Here is a 19,835-nt window from a genome sequence, read left to right as displayed (position 1 = left end):
GCTTAAGCCTTAACACTTAGATAGTTTCTTCTCATAGTGTCAGATGGAAAATCTAAAAGTCTGGAAGTGTGGATGAAATCTACGTTACAGGAAGGCACACAGTCACTAAATTCTCACAAGTCACTGAATTCTAATTTCTGCAGTTCAGTACAGCTTGATGTACAATTTGTTTCATCAGAAATGCTACCTTGCTCCCTGCAATTCATTCCAAATCTATTCCAGGGCAACACTAAACAGACATTGCCCAAACTAAGGGTTAAACTCATGACGCTGCCATCCCATGATCACTTATAACAGCTTCAGGCCATGCTGAAGACCTATGAGGCTCTGAAAGCTCAACTAAACATTTGGATGATTATCCAGATGGAGCCTTAAGGGCAAATGTACAATATCTGTTAGCATTGACTAATGCCTTGTAATGGACGTCTGTGATATCCAGACTTCATTGTAGCCTAAAAACACCTGGCCTTATGTCAAGCTCATCACTATTTGCAGAAACAAAATCAAGATGTGAAAAACCTGAAACAAACATAAAGGAAGAGGAGGTATTTCTTTGGTGGCTTCTCAGAAACCAGGTTCACGAGGGTGTAGATGGACCACATGATTTACAAGTAGAGAGTGTATGTAACTGTCATATGGGTATCACATTCATGTACCAACACCTTCCTGTACGTCAGCACACCTAACTGGTTTGGTAAAGGTTAAAAACCACCCTTTCTTCTTTTTCAATCACCGTGACAGCAAATTGAAACCTACTGTTGCCACTAGTGCGTCACACACAAAAAATCTGCTTCTGGTAAAAGTTTCAGAAATGTCTCAATGTTGAGTAACTCAGGTTTTGGTTGTATCTTGTGAGGGGAACTAGAAAGCAGTGTTATGTTGTGTCACCAAGACATTTTTGGCACGATGTATCCTGACACCATATCCTAACTATTGCCAGGACCTGTAAAAGCGTGTGGAAAAAAACCCAGTGGTTTTATTTTTCCTGTGTCTATTTGAAGGGTTAGTAATATAGAGCCTGCTACTACTAGTAAAAGTATTAAATAGATTTGATAGTGTTTTTTATTATTAACTACTAATAATAATCTATCTTTTCACATGTGAGTGGAAGTATGTGATAAAAGCATTCCTTAGCAAGTCTGTGCAATTTACTCTCCAGCCATGACTCACCCCTTACCCTGAGAAGCAAAGCCCAGGTGACCCAGCTGCGGTGAACACAGAGCCATCACTGAGGCAGTTTCCTTAGCAACATAAGCCACATGAAAAAACATCCAAAACATCTTCTACCTCCTGCTTGCTGTTCCTTGAAGTTGTTCTAAGTAAGCTGATGCTAAACCTCGTACCTGAATTTCAGAGGTAGAATCAATGTATCACAAAGCAAATCCTTTCACTTACAAGCAAGTTAACTTTTAGCTACTGCCCCGACTTCAGGCTTAATAAGGAAAAATAACATTAATTTTTTAAATCTATTATCTCCAAACACTGCTTGGGCTCATAAACAAATAACAGAAGCAGCTTCTGGATCCTCAGCTGATACTGATTGTCATTAGGGATTTGTTGAAGTTAAAGAAACCATGGCAATTCAGAGCAATCAGCCCAGGATGAGCTGGATGTTTATGGGTTCCAGCTGCTCATGATCAAGGCTAGATTAAGAGCAGATAAATAGTTCACCCAGGAGGGGGGAAGGGATGGTTTCTTGAGGGTTGTTCTGTGTTGCTTCTTGCTGAGATAGTTTGAAGAAAAGTGTCTCAGGAGTCTTTTTTCAGAGGTGTTGGACCAAAGAACTGTGAGCTGTTTGAAATGAAGAAGGCTTATAAGCAAGTGGAAAAGTGCCCTTTGTGCATTCAAGGTATTGTGTCCAGTAATCATAAGTATTTCCTATTTGTGTGTGCATTGTTTCTTGAAGTATCTCTGCTCCTTGTTTTGCAGGCTTTTGCAGTAAAGTGTGTATGTTGTACTGCATCAAGATGCCACTTTTTATGTTCACTGTAATCTACATCAAAGTTCAGAAAGCCTGAATGTATTGCTTTCCTCCCTGCTGTAGGCATGTGGTCATGGAAGAAGTGTGAAGAAAGGAGTGTATTGATTTATGCCTATCATTGTCTGACAGGAGCAGATGTGGGTCTTGGAGTTTTAGTTTAGCTGATGGACTGTACTAAACCTGACCTGGTTTTGCTGCTATTACATGTGAGTTATCTTTGATGCAGCTAAATCACTTTTGAAGTATTGTAGAAGGTGAAGTGGAGCCAGCTTTGTAGGCAATAATAACAGAATGAGATTATTTAGGCTAAAATGAGTCAATATTTGGAAAATTCCACTGTTGGTAATAAAACCTTGCCTGAGGGATGCTGATTGATGCTGCCTGTACCAGATGGGAGAGTGGGTTTGTAGCATGAGACTGAGCCTGAGTGCTCCTGTGGACACTCCGATGGGGATACAGCTTGGGGGGGAAAACATGAGGATGCAGTCAAGAGAAGACATGTGGGCACCAAGTTATCTCCTTGGGAAAAGAGTAGTCGTGTGTTTCAGCTAAAGGAAGAAAAGGTAATTTTGGAGAAGATGTAAAATGACAGATTTGACTCTGGCAGGGCTTTTCTGTGGTGGCCCTGTCCCCACCCAGCATGAGGGTGCCTGGCCTGCTATTCCAGGGCTGTGAGCTCCTGCTGGCATCAGAAGCATGAGGACTTGGTTGTGTTATGCTGACACTTGTTCTATAAAATTGACAGCAATAGTGAATGATAGCCCATATTTCTGCAATATCTTCTTCCTTGGGACACCTACCAGCATACCATTGACAATGCTTTTGAAGGCTGGATTTTGGCCAGGTTCTTGGAGAAGCAGTATTTTGGCCTTGGTCCCACAACGGGGAGCTCCAGTTCATAATGCTTATGATCAGGGATGAGGGACTTGCTTTCTCTTTTCTGTGTGAACTGCCTCTCCTAAATAAACAACCTGTCTTCACAGCATATGCAGGACTGTCTAGAGGGTCTTTAAGGGTGCTAACTGCTTAACCTGAGTACCTCCTTGGTCTTAGCTTGATGCTTCAACTCCGAAGCCACTGCTTTCAGTTGAACAAGTGTTTGAGCTCAAATGGGTGTTTTTGGGTGGGAGCAGCTGTCTGTAGTGCCAGACAGCAGATCTAGTGACATATCACTGGAGCTGTTCTGGGCTAGACTATAGCAATAACTTATTTAATATAATTCTGAGGGAGCCAATTTTGGTGGTGTTGGAGTGATCACAAACATTTGAGGAAAAAAATGAGTCTTTCCATCCTTGGTCCGTTGCACAGCTCAGGACTTCTCTGCTTATTTGTGGACGGAATTTATTGTTGATTATTGTATTCCTTGGCATGAACTGAAATTTCAGCCTCCAGGTTCATGGCCATTAACCATGGTGGAAAAAAGTGACCCATTTGTCTCACATAATGAGTTTGCCTGTGGAAGCTGTAGCTGCTTTGACTGACTTATGACCGTGGCTGGGTACTTGCATCAGGTGCAAACAAAAACAGTCAGTCTGGACTGGGTGCCTGTGTGTGTGACGTGATGGTCCCTCCTGCAGATACGGGGCTGGGAGCAATGCTCCACACCAGCTGTGGCTTACTGGTGCCCCTAGGAAATTTACTGCTTCTGTTTTGAGTGTGGTTGTAAAGGTACAAAGGAGAAGAATTCAATACACCTGATCCTTTACAGTGAATTCTGGGCAAGCCTTTCAGCTCAAACTTTTTGTCTTGCTTTCTCTGACCACTCTGACATTAGTAATTTGCCAGTCTTTTTGATTCACCAGCATAAAATGAAGCAGTCATGATTTGTATTGCAGGAGCAAGGATGGGAGCTGAAGCTTTCAAGCACCTTATGTGTATGCAAAGGAGACTAATGCATCTGAGGCTGTGACTGCTCTAAAGACTACTTTAAATCCTGGAGTGTGGGCCTGAGTGGAGTTTGAACAAGCTGTGTGCTTATGCAATTAAGGCAAAGCTGTGCTGCTTCTTGAGCACTTACAGCACTTGATAGGGATTCAGACAGGTCAGACAACTGCTATGTGGTCATCTCTTTAATCCCCAAATAGAGGGAAATTGGCCCCTGTGGTGCATGGAGGAGCAGTAGGTTTCTGTCTCAGGCTGTGTAAGAGCCAGCTCAGATTCTGAGCAGTGACTGCCATTTCAGCAGCACCTGTGCTCTTGTTTTGCTGGTGGTGGTGCTTGTTTTTGTGGATCGGGAGTCTGCAATCAATTCCAAAAATATCAACAGTACAGTATGAGCCCATGAGATCAGGAGTGGATGTACACTTTGAAGAAAGCACTGAAGAAAAAAAAAAAAAAAAACAACACTTGAAAAGCAGCATGAATTTTATAATCATGGTTAAGGACTGACAGACCAAGGCACTGTTTTTTCACTGAGTGAAACAGAAAATAAGGAATCAAAATTTCCATGTTCTGTTTCAGGTTTTTCATTAACTTCTATTTGGAGGCAAACAAGTGCCATCCTTCCCTGCTTCTAACTTCCTACAGGCAAGGCAGAGCTGTAATTTGGAACAGGGCTGTCCTATGACTTTAAGACTGTACAATGATGGAAAGCCTTGGTGAATGATCCTATGGGGATATAAAATGATTAATCTACAGGCATCTGAGAACACTTACAACTTAGCTTTTGGTTTGGTATCTGTTATTGCACTTATGGGGCTGTTAATAATCTCGTAATGCACATCAGGTCTTATCTTAATGATTAAAAAATGATTAAAAAGGGTCTGTTTTATCTCTAACTAGCAAGAAATGCAATTATTTTAAGTAGTGCAAAGTCTCTACCACTCAGAAGTGATATTAAATGGTTTTAATAACTTGGCTGGAGGGTTTTTTCAAGGTGCTAGAAGCACACCATCCCTCAGATGAGCATGTTGTGACAGCTCTGGAGCTGGTGTGGGGGCAATGCAGAGGGGCAGGGAGCCATGAGATCAGGGCAGAGGGATGTGAAGAAATTGTAGGAATAAGGCAATTTGCAGTCAGGTGTAGTACTTTAGCTTGAGGACAGCTGGAGAGGTAGCTGGGTAGGAAATCTAACAAGGATGACAGAGCTGGGGGACACAGAAGGATGAACATGTGCGTAGTGGAAAGTGAGAGGGCTGAGGGGGAAAATCTCTTTTCCTTCCACATCAAGACCTTGTGCTGACAGAAAATCCCAGAAGCAACCTTTGTTTCCTAATGCTGACCTGCTAGTCCCTGGGAGGCAGGGACAGTGCTGAGACCTGCCAGGTCTGCTGGCAGTGCTGGGGTGCTTCCCATTATGATCCCCCACCTCTGAAACTTCCAGTGCTCCTCAAAACCACACAGCTTCATGAAGAGATAACTAACTGTGTTATTAGCAGGGATCAGACTTCTGTTTTAAGTGGAATAAATCCAACCATAAGCATGTGGGTGTTACGTAGATGGGCTTCAGTCATTTTTCACTTGTTCTTCCCTCACGAGACATGTTTCATCTCCCCAGCAGCCTTTACACATCAGCAACAGAGTTAAGAATTAAAGCAGAATAAAAAATGGACAGTTTTTCAACCTTGTCACATCTCTGAGATGGTGTTCTGGGTTTATTTGAATTGAGCAACAGTACAGAAGAGAATTGCTGATAAACTGAGATCTTTCAAAACTCCAATTAAAGGCAATTTTATATCTCCACTGATATTAGGAAGAATATAACTACTGCTGGACACATAGCAAGTAGCAAGACCAGCTTACCAACTGAGAGGTGCAACTGACCTGCTTTAGAAATGGGCAAGGCTCTGCTGAGCAAATTGGAATTAAACTGATTGACACTACAGAAATTTGGCCTGTTATTCCTCCTGCACACCCCAACAATGCGGCTTGGAAGTGATGTTTGAGCAGTAAGTGGCAGGTATGTGCCTGTGCTGTGCTAAGTAAAGCCAACTTCATCTGAACCCAGCCCAGCAAAGATTATCAATGTGTGCCTGAAGCACAAGGGTTACAAGAATCTGTGGGGTTGCATCAGGAGTGCAGATTTTTAGTTCTGTACTGGAGAAGCTTTACATAAATGACACCTAAATAATTTTCTGCCCAACTCCCTACTCTACACCTTGCTGTATTTCTGGTGAAACACCTATTGAAATTGCACTGCCACATACCTTTGTTAACAAACAAATATTCCACCCAACGGTGTCTTCCTGAGCGCACAGAAGTGAGTCCCTGGCCACATGGGAGCCAGAGGGACTTTGCCACTCGGTTCAGCTAGCACTGAAACTACTCCTGTAAAAGTGCACTTCTACAGTTGCACTGCAATCTCTCTGCTCCAGACCTCTAGTTAAATGCATGTTAAAGTCTAGGATCAATCTGCCTGGCAGTAAATTAATGGCCCATGGTGTAGCTACTGCTGTGATGCCTCTTCCATTAAGAGTAGTGGTGCTGCCTTAAGTGACTTGTATGTCCAGAATAATGGTGCTTGTGGCTTGCACCTGCATAGGGGATGATGCTTGTTGCATTTAAACTAGATTATATGGCCCAAAAGGCATTGCTCAGCCCAAGAGGCACTGCAGAGCTGCAGTGTTCCAAAGGGAGACTTGTGGAACTGGGGACTTCTGGCATGTCCCTCCATGCATCATTTCAGGAAGTTTGTGCAGACCCCTTTGCTGATTGGGTTTTGCTGCCTCTGCCTGCCCTTCACCTACAGGGATGTAGCAAGCGTCAGTACTGCTGTTTTGGCAGCCTTGAACAAGCATGCAAAAGCCAGGAGACTCCTTTGCTACCTCTGCCCCTCTACTGGCACAACATCCAGCATCTGGTATGGGTACACTGATCTAGAAAATGATGCTTAAATATTAAGGGCAGAGATGTTGGGCTATTCTGGGTGCATGCAAGGTTCCAGTGCACTGGGCTGCCGCTGGCATTTTGGATAGTAGCCTAGAAGGCACTGGACTTGGAAAGTTCAGTGCTTGGTGCCAGGATCTCCCAGCAGCCTGCCACTTGGCATGCAAAGCAGCACAGAGAAGGGGTGACTTCTTCAGCTTCTTTAAAAGAAAAAGTAGAAAAGGGAATAAGAAACATTTACCAGCTTTGAAGGTGGGAAGGGTGCTGAGGCTTTCTGCTTTCCTTTCCCATTGCCGTGCTCCTTGTCTCTCTTGGGCCCCATGTTGTAAATCCTACGCTCTCATCGGAAGAGTGCTGGCTGCAGGCTCCCTCCAGAGCCCGTTGACGCAATCTGGGTCATTCAGAGAAGGTTGTCAGGAATGATCCTACACCTCCCTGCTGTGCTGGCACTGAGCTTTGCCTTACAGGGCATGAGAGGTGCTGGGTTGATCCTGAGTCCTGTTCCTAAACCTGTCTGAGCCAACCCCCTGCAGCCCTGGAGCTCCTGGGAGGTGTCCCCCAGGGTCCTAACTGAGGTTAGGCAATGTTGGGACACCATGTTGGGGACACAGGGGGAAATACCCTGTGGCATCTAGCCACCCGTTTTTTTTTTGGATGGTGAGAAGTCAGTGATGGAAGCTAGGACTGGGTATTCCTGTGAGGCAAAACCCACCTGCCAAGGGGCTGCCAGAAAATAAGGGGATTTCTAGCAGGGCAAGGAAGCCCTCCTGGGGAAAGGCAAGAGTAGATTATGACAGAGAGCTAATCTGTATGGCTGTTTCATAAGTTTCCCCAGTGCCTGGACTCTGTGCTCAGCAACAGACATTATATGTGCTGAGAATAACTGATTTCTCAGAAGCACCATGTAAAAATATGTGGAAGTCTGGAGCAAACTATGGCAGTTCCTTTATATTTTAGTGTAATCTAACAAAATCTCTCCCCATTCCCACACCAGGTTAATATAAGGGGCCAGATGAGATGTCAAGCACCACAGTTTGGTGGAGGCCACCCTTCACTTGCCAGCTCATGTTTCTCATGAATCCTCACCTCTTCCCTTGACCCTATTTTAGGTGTTTACACAGACATGTGTAAACCTAAGTCCTAACATGACAAACCTAACTCCAAAGCTGCTGTTTAGACCATTGTCAACCTCCTACTCATTTACAGCAGCCAAAATTCACAAGCAAAGGCAGAATGCAGGTGTTCCTCCAGCCCAGGGGCCACACCACAAGGAGTTTTGATACTGCTGGTCCCTGTGCTCAGACCAATTGTGCTGCACAGCAATAATCACGAGCAACTAATTTTCAAGACTTTCCAGATTGCTATTATGTGGAAATGAAGACTTAAGTTCCCAACTGGACACTTGTCCTATTCAGCTGCAAGTTTTTATCCAAATTATTTAAATGCTTGCTGCCTCAGTTTTATGTTTGTCCCTGACCTGCCTGTTTGCTATTCTTGAATTAAAATCACTGTGTAGGGTACAGTTAGTCTTCTAGCAGCTGCTTCTTCTTGTACATGTTTGAAAAAACAGACTCTGAATGTATTTTGGGGAATATGGATATTCCAAACCAGCTCAGGGCTGGAGTGATGGCACTGCTGTGGTACAGCATGATGTCTGTAAGCTGGGTAGTGTGGAAGTTTGTGCTCTGCCTATGGGAAGTTGGTGTGCAATTCCTCAGTCCTTCTCTGTTTTAAATGCAAACATAAATGACTCCAATTCCCCCTAAAGTCAATAAAGATTATAAATATGAAGTCAAATAAGACCCAAAAGCCCAATAAGCTGTATTAAAGCTGGCAGCATGTTTTAATTTACTACTCCTACACCTTCAATTTGCCTGACACAGCTGGGAAGTGCTGCCAGTGAATGCTGCATGAGCTCCTGTGCGTGAAGTTGGAGGGGAACGGACAGTGAGTTACCCGCTGGCTGTGAGCCACAGCTTGGAATTTCCTGACAGTTTTTCCTTGTGGTTCCAAGAGCAGCTTGCTGTCAGGGAGTGTTCCTTGTGTCTCTTCCCTACCCCATATGCTGTTTTCAGTCTCTATTGCAGCGTTCTGGAGTATTTTGTTTTCCAAATGAGGTCCACAGGGTACTCTAAGTTGTCCCCTTGTGAAACATCACAATATGGATCACTTAAACATTACTCTAAGCCTGTAACTCCAGCCCACAAATGCTACCAACAGTGAATTCATTCCTCAGAAGAGCAAGTGTAATTTATAACTCAAAACAGCACTTGAAACTGTTTGACTAATAAAATGTCCTTCACTTGACTCCTCAGTTAGAGCCTGGCTCGTGTCAGCCTCTTTTCAGATGTAATCACTCTAGGAAACACTTTTTCAGTGTGCACTTAGCAGCAGAGCCTGAATTTGCTCTAATACATGCTTTAATGTTTACTCCCCAACACTTCATGGCAGCCCGTCTAAGCTCTCTGCACCATCCCCATCCCAAATGCCTCAGCCCATCCTGCAGCTTCCCCCCTTAAGGATCAGGTTTACCTTAGCAGCAGCGGAGCAGCAGTGCCCAAAATGGAGATTTCAATGGGATCTGGCAGGGAGATTTTCCCTCTCATCTACATATTCCTGTAGTTTCCACCTTTGGGAAAACAGCCTATCTGCAAGGAGAAGGTTTTCATATATCTTGTCTCTCAATGTCTTCAAATACTTCTTGCTGCTCTTGTAGTTTCCAGGCAGTTTTAATTACTTTTTGTTTTTAAATAGAGGTGAAGCACCAGAATTCAGTAACTATACAGAAAGAAGATGTCAGAAGGAAGTGGGTGTGAAGACCCTCTGAATAAAGTCAGCCCAAAAAAAGCTGAGCTTTCTCTCTCCAAACTTTATTTCATGAAGCTCCTCATTATCCCCACCTTTATAAAAACTCTTCTTCCCATCTGCTCTGCCTGTGCATCCCTGACTGCCGGGGCTCCTCTGGGACATGATGGCCATTCCTGTGAGGGCAGGATGCTCGGCGTGGAGTCAGTGCCTTTGCTGTCATTTGCCAAAATTCATTCCTCTCATCTGCTCCTGGGAAGAACACTGCAGGAGTCAGGCAGAAAAATGAGCTCAGGTTGGGGCAGTCCCAATATTGTCCTGAGCCCGTGGCCAGCGCACAAACAGGCAGCACCTCTCCTGGCCAACCTTTACTTTCCGAAATGTCAGGGCTGTGCAGAAGCAGGCGTTCAGCTCTTTCTCCAGTGCTCACTCATCCCTGTGTACTCTTGCATGTGCTGGTGTGAAATCAGGGGCTTCCCAGCCTTTCCCTCAGTCACCTCCATCAGATCACTTTGTCCTTGGGTGGTATTTGCTTTTCTGAGTCAAGAGCATGCCAGCGAGACGCTCCCGTTCGTCTCTGGCTGCTCGCTGATTTCCCACGCTGTGTGCTTGCTGTTTGCTCCTATGGCAAAAGCAGAAGCTGCTTCTGCTGGTGTGGTCCACAGTTGGACTTCCCCCCCCCCCCTGCCCTGTTTAAAACGTAAGGTCTCACAAATTAAGAAGCTACAGCCTGTCTAGATCTTATACCAGTCAGTCTCTGATTCATCAGAGAATCTCCTTGGTAACTAGCTGTTCCTCTCTGATTTGCTACTAAAAAGCTCTCCCAATTTAAAGATAAAATACAGTGAAAGCAGAAAGAGGAGCTACACCACATAGATACCTTATACAGAAGCATATGCCTTGTGTGCAAAGAGCTATACTGGATATTTTCTGATGTGTGTGGGAAGCAGCCTCTCTGTGAGACAGAATGCTATTACCCTATGGATGGCAAATGTGCCCCAGCTGCCTCATCTCTGCTAGAAATCCTTTTTCCTGCTCCAGGGCCAGTAACCCCATCTGCAGGGTAAATAATCCCACAGGAGAAGATGAGGTTGGCATTTAACAAGGGACTCAGCAGTTCATGCTTTAGTAAGCCAGATTTCTGGCCTTGAGTGGGACAGATTGCCAAGTACAAAGATTCAGAGATGGGGTGACTTTCTGCAGGAGGTGTACCTAGTGTGTTTGATGCTGTCTGATTGCCCTCTGGCTCTGGTAATGAGCCCCTGCTGCCTGACCCCCTCGGCACACAGCAAAGTGCTGCCTGTGCTCTGGTGTCTGTTGGAGTTGGAGAGAAGGTGCTCACTGAAGATTTGGGGAGTTTTTTGTTGTTCGTTTGTTGTTGTTTTTTTTTTTCCTAAGAACCAGCATTGCTGGAAAAGTTGATCCCAGGCGAGGCTAAGAACACTTAGTGTTTGAAATAGTGACTAATTGTGCTCAGAAAGTCACTGTAAGTGAAGAGTTTGACCCATGAATGCCTGAGGCCAGGAAGCTCTGTGGTGAGACTTGCCTGGGGTTATTAAAGGATGAGGCAATGGTACAGAGCTAGAAATGAGTATTCATGTTATGCATGTCTGGTGCACCTACAGCCAGAAAGCTCTGACTCCCTGTGCATGCTGTGCCTGCTCCAGCAGGACTGTGCTGCTGAGAGTGGGGCTCTCTGTGATTCTGAGCCCACTGGGGTAGAAGAGGGAACAGACAACCCTAAATGAGTGCAGCTGAGCTGCTTTCAATTCTTTTTACCAGATAAATTAGAAATCAAAAATCATTCCTGCATTTCTCTTGCAAAACCCAGCCAGCAGCCCTTGCCTTGACTCTTGCCAGAAGCAGAGGGAGAGAGGCAGGTCCACAGCCCAGACACTGGGTAAGTCACCTTCCTCTCCATATTTTCTCATTAGCCTTATGCACTTCCTGTCCCATAGCACTAATTCCTCATTGCTACAACAAACAGCAACAAAGCACCAGATCCATGAGGGGTTTTTTATCCCTGCAAGAGGCTTTTGAGCTCACTGTGAGAGCTTGCTCAGCCCTGGGAAGCACTCAGCAGCTGGAGGAAAGCTCCTGCAAGCAGTTCTGGCAGTAGGGTTATTGACACCATGGGTGTCATTGACTTGAGACAAAATCTGTGTTCTCATAAGGTGTTGTGGTGTCTCTAATGTCTGGGCAGGAGAAGCCCAGGATTATATACTCTGCTTGGGCAGGCATGATCCAGACCTGCTCAGGTTCAGACCTGTGGTTGCAGATTGTTTAATCTTAGCAGGCAAAAGCTTGCGTTTTAATGTGCTGCCCATACCAGCAAAGCCAAAAGTGCTCACACCTTCATTTATCAAGTAATATGAGTGACAATAAACTGGTTCTGATAAATGAGGGTTGAGATAATCAAGCTCATTTTTGATGCGATTGAACATGTCAGGAACACGACCTCATTCTGGATAAGGGATGAGCTCTTAGATAATCAAAGTTGTGGTAGGCAAGGCCTGACTGTCCCCCCTTGATCAGGAGAAAAGGGATGATTGATGCTAGTCCTCTTCCTTCCTGCTCTCCTGCTGCCACTGTGCTGAGGCTTGGGGAGGGCAGGTGAACCCCTGCTGTTGGGGTCTGGTGCTACTGTTTCAGACCCGAAAGGAGGTACAAGAACCCTCTCCTCTGCCTCTTTCCTGCCTTTCAGTTTTCTTCCTGAAGCTTCACAACCTTTGCTGCTACCATATTTCTGGGCCCATGCCTCTTGGTGGGAGGGAAATGGGGGGGCAGAAGGAGCCCCTGATGGGAGCAATGCCTGCAGGCATATCCTGGTTGGCTTCATCACCAGGATCCCTTGATGGAGGGAAGGATGGAGAGAGGTCAGGTCCAACAGCACTGGTGCCAGTGTTGGGGTCTCTAATACCCAGTACCATTCTGTGACCATGGTGGGGCTGAAGCCACCAGCCTGGGAAAAGCAGGATCATTTCTTGTTTTGTCCAGGGGTAGCAGGAGCTCATCTCCCCCAGGTGAGCATCAGGGCAGAGCCTGGGTGTCATGTCCCACTACACAATTCTCCTGGAGCAGAGGATGCTCCCTTGGAGCCTGTCCTGCCCCATGGAGGCAGTGGGCAGAGCTGAAGATGGACTGTTTACCTTTGCTGAAGCTCTGGAGCAGCCAGAACTGAATTTTTATGTTATACATTTTAATCGCACTGTTGTGACATGGAGCATGGCCTGGGGAGAAGTGGAAAAGCATCAAAACCTGCTTATTCCTCGTCCCTCACTTGGTGCCTGCATTTTTCAATTGGTTCCCCTGCAGATGCCTGCAGATAACATCTCCTTGTCTGGGTTATTGCCCACCCTGCGTGGTTTTAGTTACAAATTCATATTTATATATACATAAAAAAGAGCTTATGTACAGTGTTTTGCTCTTCCTCTCTCCTTTGCAATGTATTTCTATTTTGGGAAGAGGAGCAAAGGTGGCTGCAGCTATTTATAGCAGGGGAAGGAGCATGAAAAAGGATGCCCACTGCCTGGATGGGCACAGGGCTGTCTGCCTGAGGGCAACAGGGGGTCCCTGCCATCAGAGATATAGGTTTTTTTGATTTTTTGTGTTTCTTCCATTTTATTTCAATTGCCAGTCTAATGCCGAATCAGATATGAACTTAAAGGACTGTTAGTGGCAGTGAAAAAAAAAAGAAACGTGTGGAGCATCGGCAAGTATTTTTTATGAATTGGATCTCTTGAGATGAAAGCTTCATTACTGTGAAACAATGAGCCCACTATACTCTTAGTAGTACAAATGGGTTTCATTTGTATTAGGAAGATACAAGCTTATTACTTTTAGTTTGTTCCTGTAGCACCAGGAATATTTAATGTGATAATCAATGTAATTGAGGAACTGAAATTACAGAAAATTGCAACACTCTCAGGAGTGATAATGGCTGCAGCTGCAGCACGGCCAAAAGGCTGGGAGATGGGCACAGGTGTGGTTAAAGCAGACTCACATCCCAAGGGTGGATGACCCCCTGTCACACTGGGATCCATGGGGGTGCATCAGGCAGCTCTGGTGCAGCCCTTGCACGAGGGGCACCTGTGTTTGAACAGGTCTTTCCTGAGTTAGGGTCACCCTGGATAGGGTCACAATTTGGCCAGTTTGGTTTTTGGGATTTTTTTCCTCCTCCCTCTCCCCTGACATTGCAAAAGGCACACTTTTGACACCCAAACCCTACTGCCAAATTCTCAGGGCCTTTTCCCAAGTACAAGGTTACTAAAGATTTTCAATTAAATGTTTCAGAGCCTTAAACAGAGACAAAACAACATTTCCTTTCCAGCCCACTGCTCATAAAATGTGATGCTGTTTTGCGAAACTTTTCACCTCTGAAACTCAGTCTGTAGCAGGCACCCAGCACGCTTTCAGCCCAAATTCTATGAAAAGCATAAGTAGCAAGCTCCTTGGAGGACCTGTCAGCTATAGGAAGGTCATCTATAGCCCAGCAGCGTGGAGCTCCTACTCTAGCTCTGGGGAGCTGCTGGTTGCCATGTACCAAATCCAACCACTCCTGCATCTCCAGGCAATTTCTCTGCTTATTTCATTCCCTCTGTGATACAGTGGGTTTTTTTGGTTGCTTGTTGGTGATTTACTCTGTGTTAGTCCATAGAAAAGGTGGTGAGAAGGAAGGCAACTCCTTTTCTCTGCCTTGGCAGCTGCCCCCAGGGCAAAAAGGCTGCATGGGGCACCTGGGCTGCACTGCAGGCTGCCCAGACATCAGCCTGGGCAGGGATGGATGAGGAGGAGTACCTAGAACCCAGGAAAGATGGAATATATTTCAGATGCAGCCTCTGAAGCTGCTAAATTAAGTCTGAAAGAAACAGCAGCCTGCAAGGGTGCAGCCAGGTTTGTTTTCAGCCCTCTCCATTTTAATCTGTTTCACTCTGAGGAGGGAAATTCTCTCTCTTAGAGAAGTTGCCTTGTTCTAGTGGTTTCTAATAAGTCACGGCTGTAGTCACCAAAAGCTGTTTGGTGCCCTCCCTTTTGGGAGAGCTGCCTGAGCTCTTCTCCCATGCCAGGAGACATTCCCATCTGGCAGCATTGGAGCCTGTGCCCAACGCTGCCCCACATCACAGGGCTTCCTCCCACTGCCAGTCTTGAACAGAGAACTACAGAGAAACCAGGTTTGCCCATTAAAAGAACTCACTTTACCATGTGCCATCAGCTGTGCCATGAGTTAGGTTTAAGCCTATTGCAGTCAGATGGTACTTCGAGGGAAACTACGGAAGGCAGAGCTGAAGGTGGTGATTCATGGGCTGTAGTGTTCATGCTCTTAATGCAATTGCTTACATTACAAAGCAATTATCAGGGTTTAAAATTTCAATAGCATTTGGAAGGCGTATATGCCTGGGGGTTTTCCATTTGCAGAGATGTTTCTTTTATGGTACCTTCTTGCCTAGTAACTTCACCATTTTAAGCACATCAAAGTGTTTTAGAAAACTATTTGTGATCTTTGTTGAAAAACAAAGGCAATCCTGCCAGCTCCACACAGAATACTTGCTCCCTCGCAAGCTGCTCCTAGGGCTCAGTTTGGGTTCTGTGAGGCTTAATGAGGTAAAACCCCCTGTGCAGTGTTTCCTGCTCCCTTTCTTAAATTTTGGCAGCACATCGTTCAGCTGGGGCACTGCACTTCAGTGCTCTCTCTATCACTGTGACACCATCAGCTTCTCCCTGTCTGTCCAACCCCTTCAGGAGCAGCAGTCACTCTTGCAGTAAATTTTTGCTTGGAATAACACATCATTCTTGGTGCCCTGCAGACAGGCTGGCTGAGGGGTTGGGAAGGGTAAACCTTTTCCATCAGCTGCCAAAGACAGAATTTGCTGCTGATAACTTGAGGTGGTGCCATGGTCGAAAGCAGGGCTTTGGCAGGTCCAGTCCAGCCCAGAAGGGCCAGAACTGAACTGGGACTTACGGGAGGAGGTAATTCAGACAACTCTTATCACTTAGCAAGGGAGAGACTTTCTGCAGAGAAGACAATGTCCAAACCTGACAATTCTACGCTTTCCAGCAGTGCCACAGTTTCCTTAAACAGCACCACAGACTAATTATCACACAATGGTTTATCATGTGCACAATGCATATGAAACCACACAGGTAATTTCCATAGTAACCATATGAGATTCAAATGCCAGTGTTGTATACTTCATAGTACCACGCACCTATGTGTCCGTGCAATAAAGCACATACGCCTTTGTTAGTCAGTGTTTTGTTTCTGGGCTTCCAGTCCTTGGCTTAAAAGCATTTGCAAAACCTTGATTACTCATGTGTAATACTCTTGCACTAGACACATGCTTCTGTAATGCCTTTAAGGTTATGTGGAATTCTATTTGCAATCCCTCTCATAAAAAAATAACACAAACCACTTGCTGCTAAATCTGTCTGTCAGCAAGCAAATGCCAGGAACCAAAATGACTGTTATTATTACTGTTATTTGCACCATTCCAAAATCCATTAATTTGCTTGTTGCGGTGTTAGGTAATGAACGCTTCTGCAGCAAGGTCACAACTCCATTTTACATCAAATAACTATCTTTACTCATGTATGATACATGAAGCATATTTCTTGCTTAGGGCATAATGTTTTATTAACATTATTTTCCTTTGTTCTTTCTTACAGATTGTCTATTATGACTCTAAAGATTGCCTTCATGACATGTCTTTTTTAATTCAATGCATAATTATATAAAACAGAAATTCATCTGATGCTACATTAATAAATCTCTCATAATTTTTTTTTAAACAGGGGGACGTGCTGCTATTATTTACCAGAAAACATGGATTTAGTTAAGCTTCACGGAATTTTTCAGTCACTGACACATGTATTGTGTACAGGCAGAGCAATGATGGAAACGATGTGAAAGAAAACTGTTCAGTTCAAGCCAAAAAGACTAATGGAAGTAGTAAAAATAGTAAAGATATGAAAGCAAGAAGTACTGAAACAAATATCTGAGATGGGAACTTGCGGGGAAGGTTCACTGCAGCTGCGGACATGCCTGGATGAGTGTCAGCCTGGGTTAATTTGCAGGGTGACAGATGTCTTGGGAACAGGCAAATGCTGAAGAACAGAGCTGATGTCCCTGGGCCAGGTCTGCTCATGGAGCTGAGCCACTCTCAGGTGTCCTTGGAGCATCACTGACTTACTGCAGCTGTGGCTTTGGCGTTTGTCTTTAAGGATGATTGTGCAATCCCACACCTTTGCAAAGAAAGACTCACCTCCCTCCTGGCAGCACAAACACTATTTTGATTGACTGACCCTATACTCCTTCATCTGCTTCATCCGGTTCAGCTGTTTTTGTCTCACCTCTGGCTCTTCCTTTGACCCCAATTTTCCCTTGATTGACTCTGACCATGTCTTGCTGGGCTTCTTAGTGCTGCCAGGTGTCTCTGGTTCCCCCAGCTCCTCCTCAAGGAGATTGGTCCTAAATTTATTTAGGCTGTTCCTAAATACCCACCCATGCTACCCTAAGATGTGATTTCACAGTCCCCTTCTGTGGCTGAAGGTCTCTGAAGGGTGCCCCCAACTGTTGTAGTATCCATGTGCAAGGATGGAGCAGCAACATCGTCCCCACACCCGAAACTTTGAATTTGCAGAAGGTAAGTGCTGCTGTTACTGTTTTGTAGATAAAAACCCTATTGGTTGGCAGATATTAAGTGTTTGGCTCAAGGTCACAGCGAGTATCTTTGAAGTCACTTGATAAACACTTCATTCGCAGCAAAGGATGTGCTTTGGGCTGTGATCTTATCCTATAACAAACGCTGAGATACGTTCCTCCTCTTTCATTCTAACCTAGTGGTATATGTTGTTCACAGTTAATAATCAGTGGAAGATCATTAATTTTACCTTCTGATATATGTTTTTAATTTCTTTATTCATAATGAGTTCATTGCTGCAGCAGCAGGAGTGAAATATGTGATACTACTGGAATTTCTTTGCAATTCAGCATTAATTAATGTCCAGTTCTTGCACAGCGTTAATAATAACATGCCTAATCTTTCAGAGGCTGTTGTGGAAAATTCTCTCTTTTCTAGCTGGCAAGAAATGAGATTTGTATTTTAGCCTTTTGTTTAAATCTGACCCTGAAGGGGTTTGAAGTGTTGTAGCAAAGCTGGATGTAGCACCCTTTTTATCCAACCCGGTACCATGTAATTGGGATTCCAGTCCATCCGCTCACCTGGTCTCTTCATGTTTGCTAGTGAGCACAGGGAAGGACATCCCATTTCCACAGAGACCACGATGAACTTTTTGTTAGGAAAATAGGTCTGTCAGCCCTTATTGCTCCTCTTCCAGCAGAGTTTTAGTGAAATGCACTGTAACACTTGCTACCTCTGAGACCCTTTCCCTCCCTTTGCATGGGATAGACTCCTGGGTTCTGTATGGTGATTTTCCTCCCCTGTCCATTGTAATAATAACATGCTGTAAGTTTTGCTGGTCTTTGTCTCTCTGGAGGATTAGACATGCCATTTAGCAAAACTGGTCATCTAGGGATAAAAATACGTTAGTAAAATCAAGTCACCGTTTGCCTATACTGTGAGATTTGTCTTAATACCATTGCAAGGTTAAACTCGTTTCTTCACAGGTTAAAGGGATGGATTTACTGGCCTGAAATGCTAATTTTTATTTCACCATACCTTGCTGCTGTTTTGTGCATGTTTTCCTCCTCAGCCCTGTCTGAGGGAAAGGAAGGGCTTAGGGTTGGGAGTGACTTGCTGTCAGAAGTCTAGGGCCATTGCACTCCCTATTCCTGACCCTTTAAAGCATAGTGTGACCTTTTGAGTATACAGAGAGCTGAGAACTTCATAAATGCACACATTTAAACAAGAGATGGTGCTTCCTTTCGTGAGAGCCCTGTCAGGCTGTGTGGGAACAGGGTAATGTTGCATGGCAAACTTGGGAATTTCTGTGTGACCTTGCTGCTAAAAGCTTCATCTTTCGGCACCAGAGAATACCCCTGAACTTGTGCATGAACTCTAAATATTTGCTGTTATGAGGCTGCTGAAGGTGCAGCTGTGGAAACCAGTTCTTCACTCTGCATGCTTGGGATAGCATTCCCAAAAGCTCTTGCCATGGCCCAGATCATTAATACACAGTGTCTAAGGACAGCTTGGGGATAGGACAGACTCACAGAGTGGAGGGGTGTGCTAGAGGGGGTTCACCTTGTCCCCATGGCCATCTCTGACACCTTGCTGCAGGCATCAGATGTGCCTGAGTTAGAGGAGCAGTTTGCTGGCTGGGACAGATGCAGCTGGGGAATCCTGCACCCTAACTAGAGTGACCTCTTTGCTGCTTATTTTCCAGCCCTGCTTTGCTCCAGGTTTGAGCTCATTCAGTGCTTGTGCAAAGCAGCAATCACAAAGCCAAATTTTGGATAGGCTTTGGGAATGTGGAGGCACTTTGAGGTCTTGTGCATCAGGGATGTACCAGGAGCTGCATCTGGCTGTTCTGCCCCGGGAGGGCAACCAGGGCAAACTGCTCCTTTCATACATCTGCACTATCACATTGGAAAGGAAATGGAGGTGACAATTATTGCAGTTTCCCATCCTTGCTCACCAAGGTTTGGCAGGGAGATGGCACTCATTGTCACAGCCAAGCCTGCCATCTCCTGACCCAACAGCTTTGGTGGGAAAACTCAGAGGGAGGGATATTGTATCATGCTCCATCCTGCTTCACTGACTTATCAGTTCTTGCTTTTGTTTTTGTGCCCAATTTGGAATATGTGCAGATTTTGGTCAAGAAAAATGAACAAAGAAGGATGCTAATTACCGCACTCTGAGGGCAATGGCATCACTGTCCCCATATTGCATCTGACTTACTGGGCCTAAGGGAGGGGCTAAATACAAATTCCAGCAGCAGCACAAGCTCTTTAGTAATATATCATCTCACTTATAAATGTGCTTTGCAGAAAAATAACTACTTAAAACCTTCCTCTTTGTTACACTCACTGACTAATACAGCCCTGAGTTGGTATAATGCTGTCTTTCCACAGCTCTTCTTTGCATGTCTGTGCTGAATTCATACGCAGAAGTTTCTATGAGGAAATGAATTGCTAAAATTCCTAATGAATTTGGTTTTCAGAGAGGCTTTTCTAATAAAGATAATATGCGTCAGCAGAGCTGGCAGGTTTTTACTGGGGCAGTTCTTCATTGAGTCCAGAGTAGATTTCTGTGATAAATCTTGTTAG

General features: G+C 44.8%; 1 protein-coding gene across 5 annotated transcripts in view; it reads right to left on the bottom strand.

Moving 5' to 3' along the window:
- LOC103758213 (calcium-activated potassium channel subunit beta-2) overlaps positions 1–19,835 on the bottom strand; it is a 142,992-nt gene that overhangs the window by 40,866 nt on the left and 82,291 nt on the right. The window contains exon 1 of one of the 5 annotated variants that reach the window (XM_018075062.1): positions 9,338–9,716. The exons of 3 other annotated variants lie outside the window; for them this stretch is intronic. In XM_018075062.1, the coding sequence (XP_017930551.1) occupies positions 9,338–9,411 (74 nt within the window). In that variant the 5' untranslated portion in view covers positions 9,412–9,716. Of the gene's footprint in view, positions 1–9,337; positions 9,717–19,835 lie in introns of those variants that run through there. One more of the 5 variants, XM_018075060.1, reaches the window with a different exon arrangement.

The sequence above is a fragment of the Manacus vitellinus genome, unplaced genomic scaffold (genome assembly GCF_001715985.3).
Source record: "Manacus vitellinus isolate BGI_N305 unplaced genomic scaffold, ASM171598v3 scaffold_29_pilon, whole genome shotgun sequence".
Lineage (NCBI taxonomy): Eukaryota > Metazoa > Chordata > Aves > Passeriformes > Pipridae > Manacus > Manacus vitellinus.
This window is presented reverse-complemented; position numbering and strand designations above follow the sequence as displayed.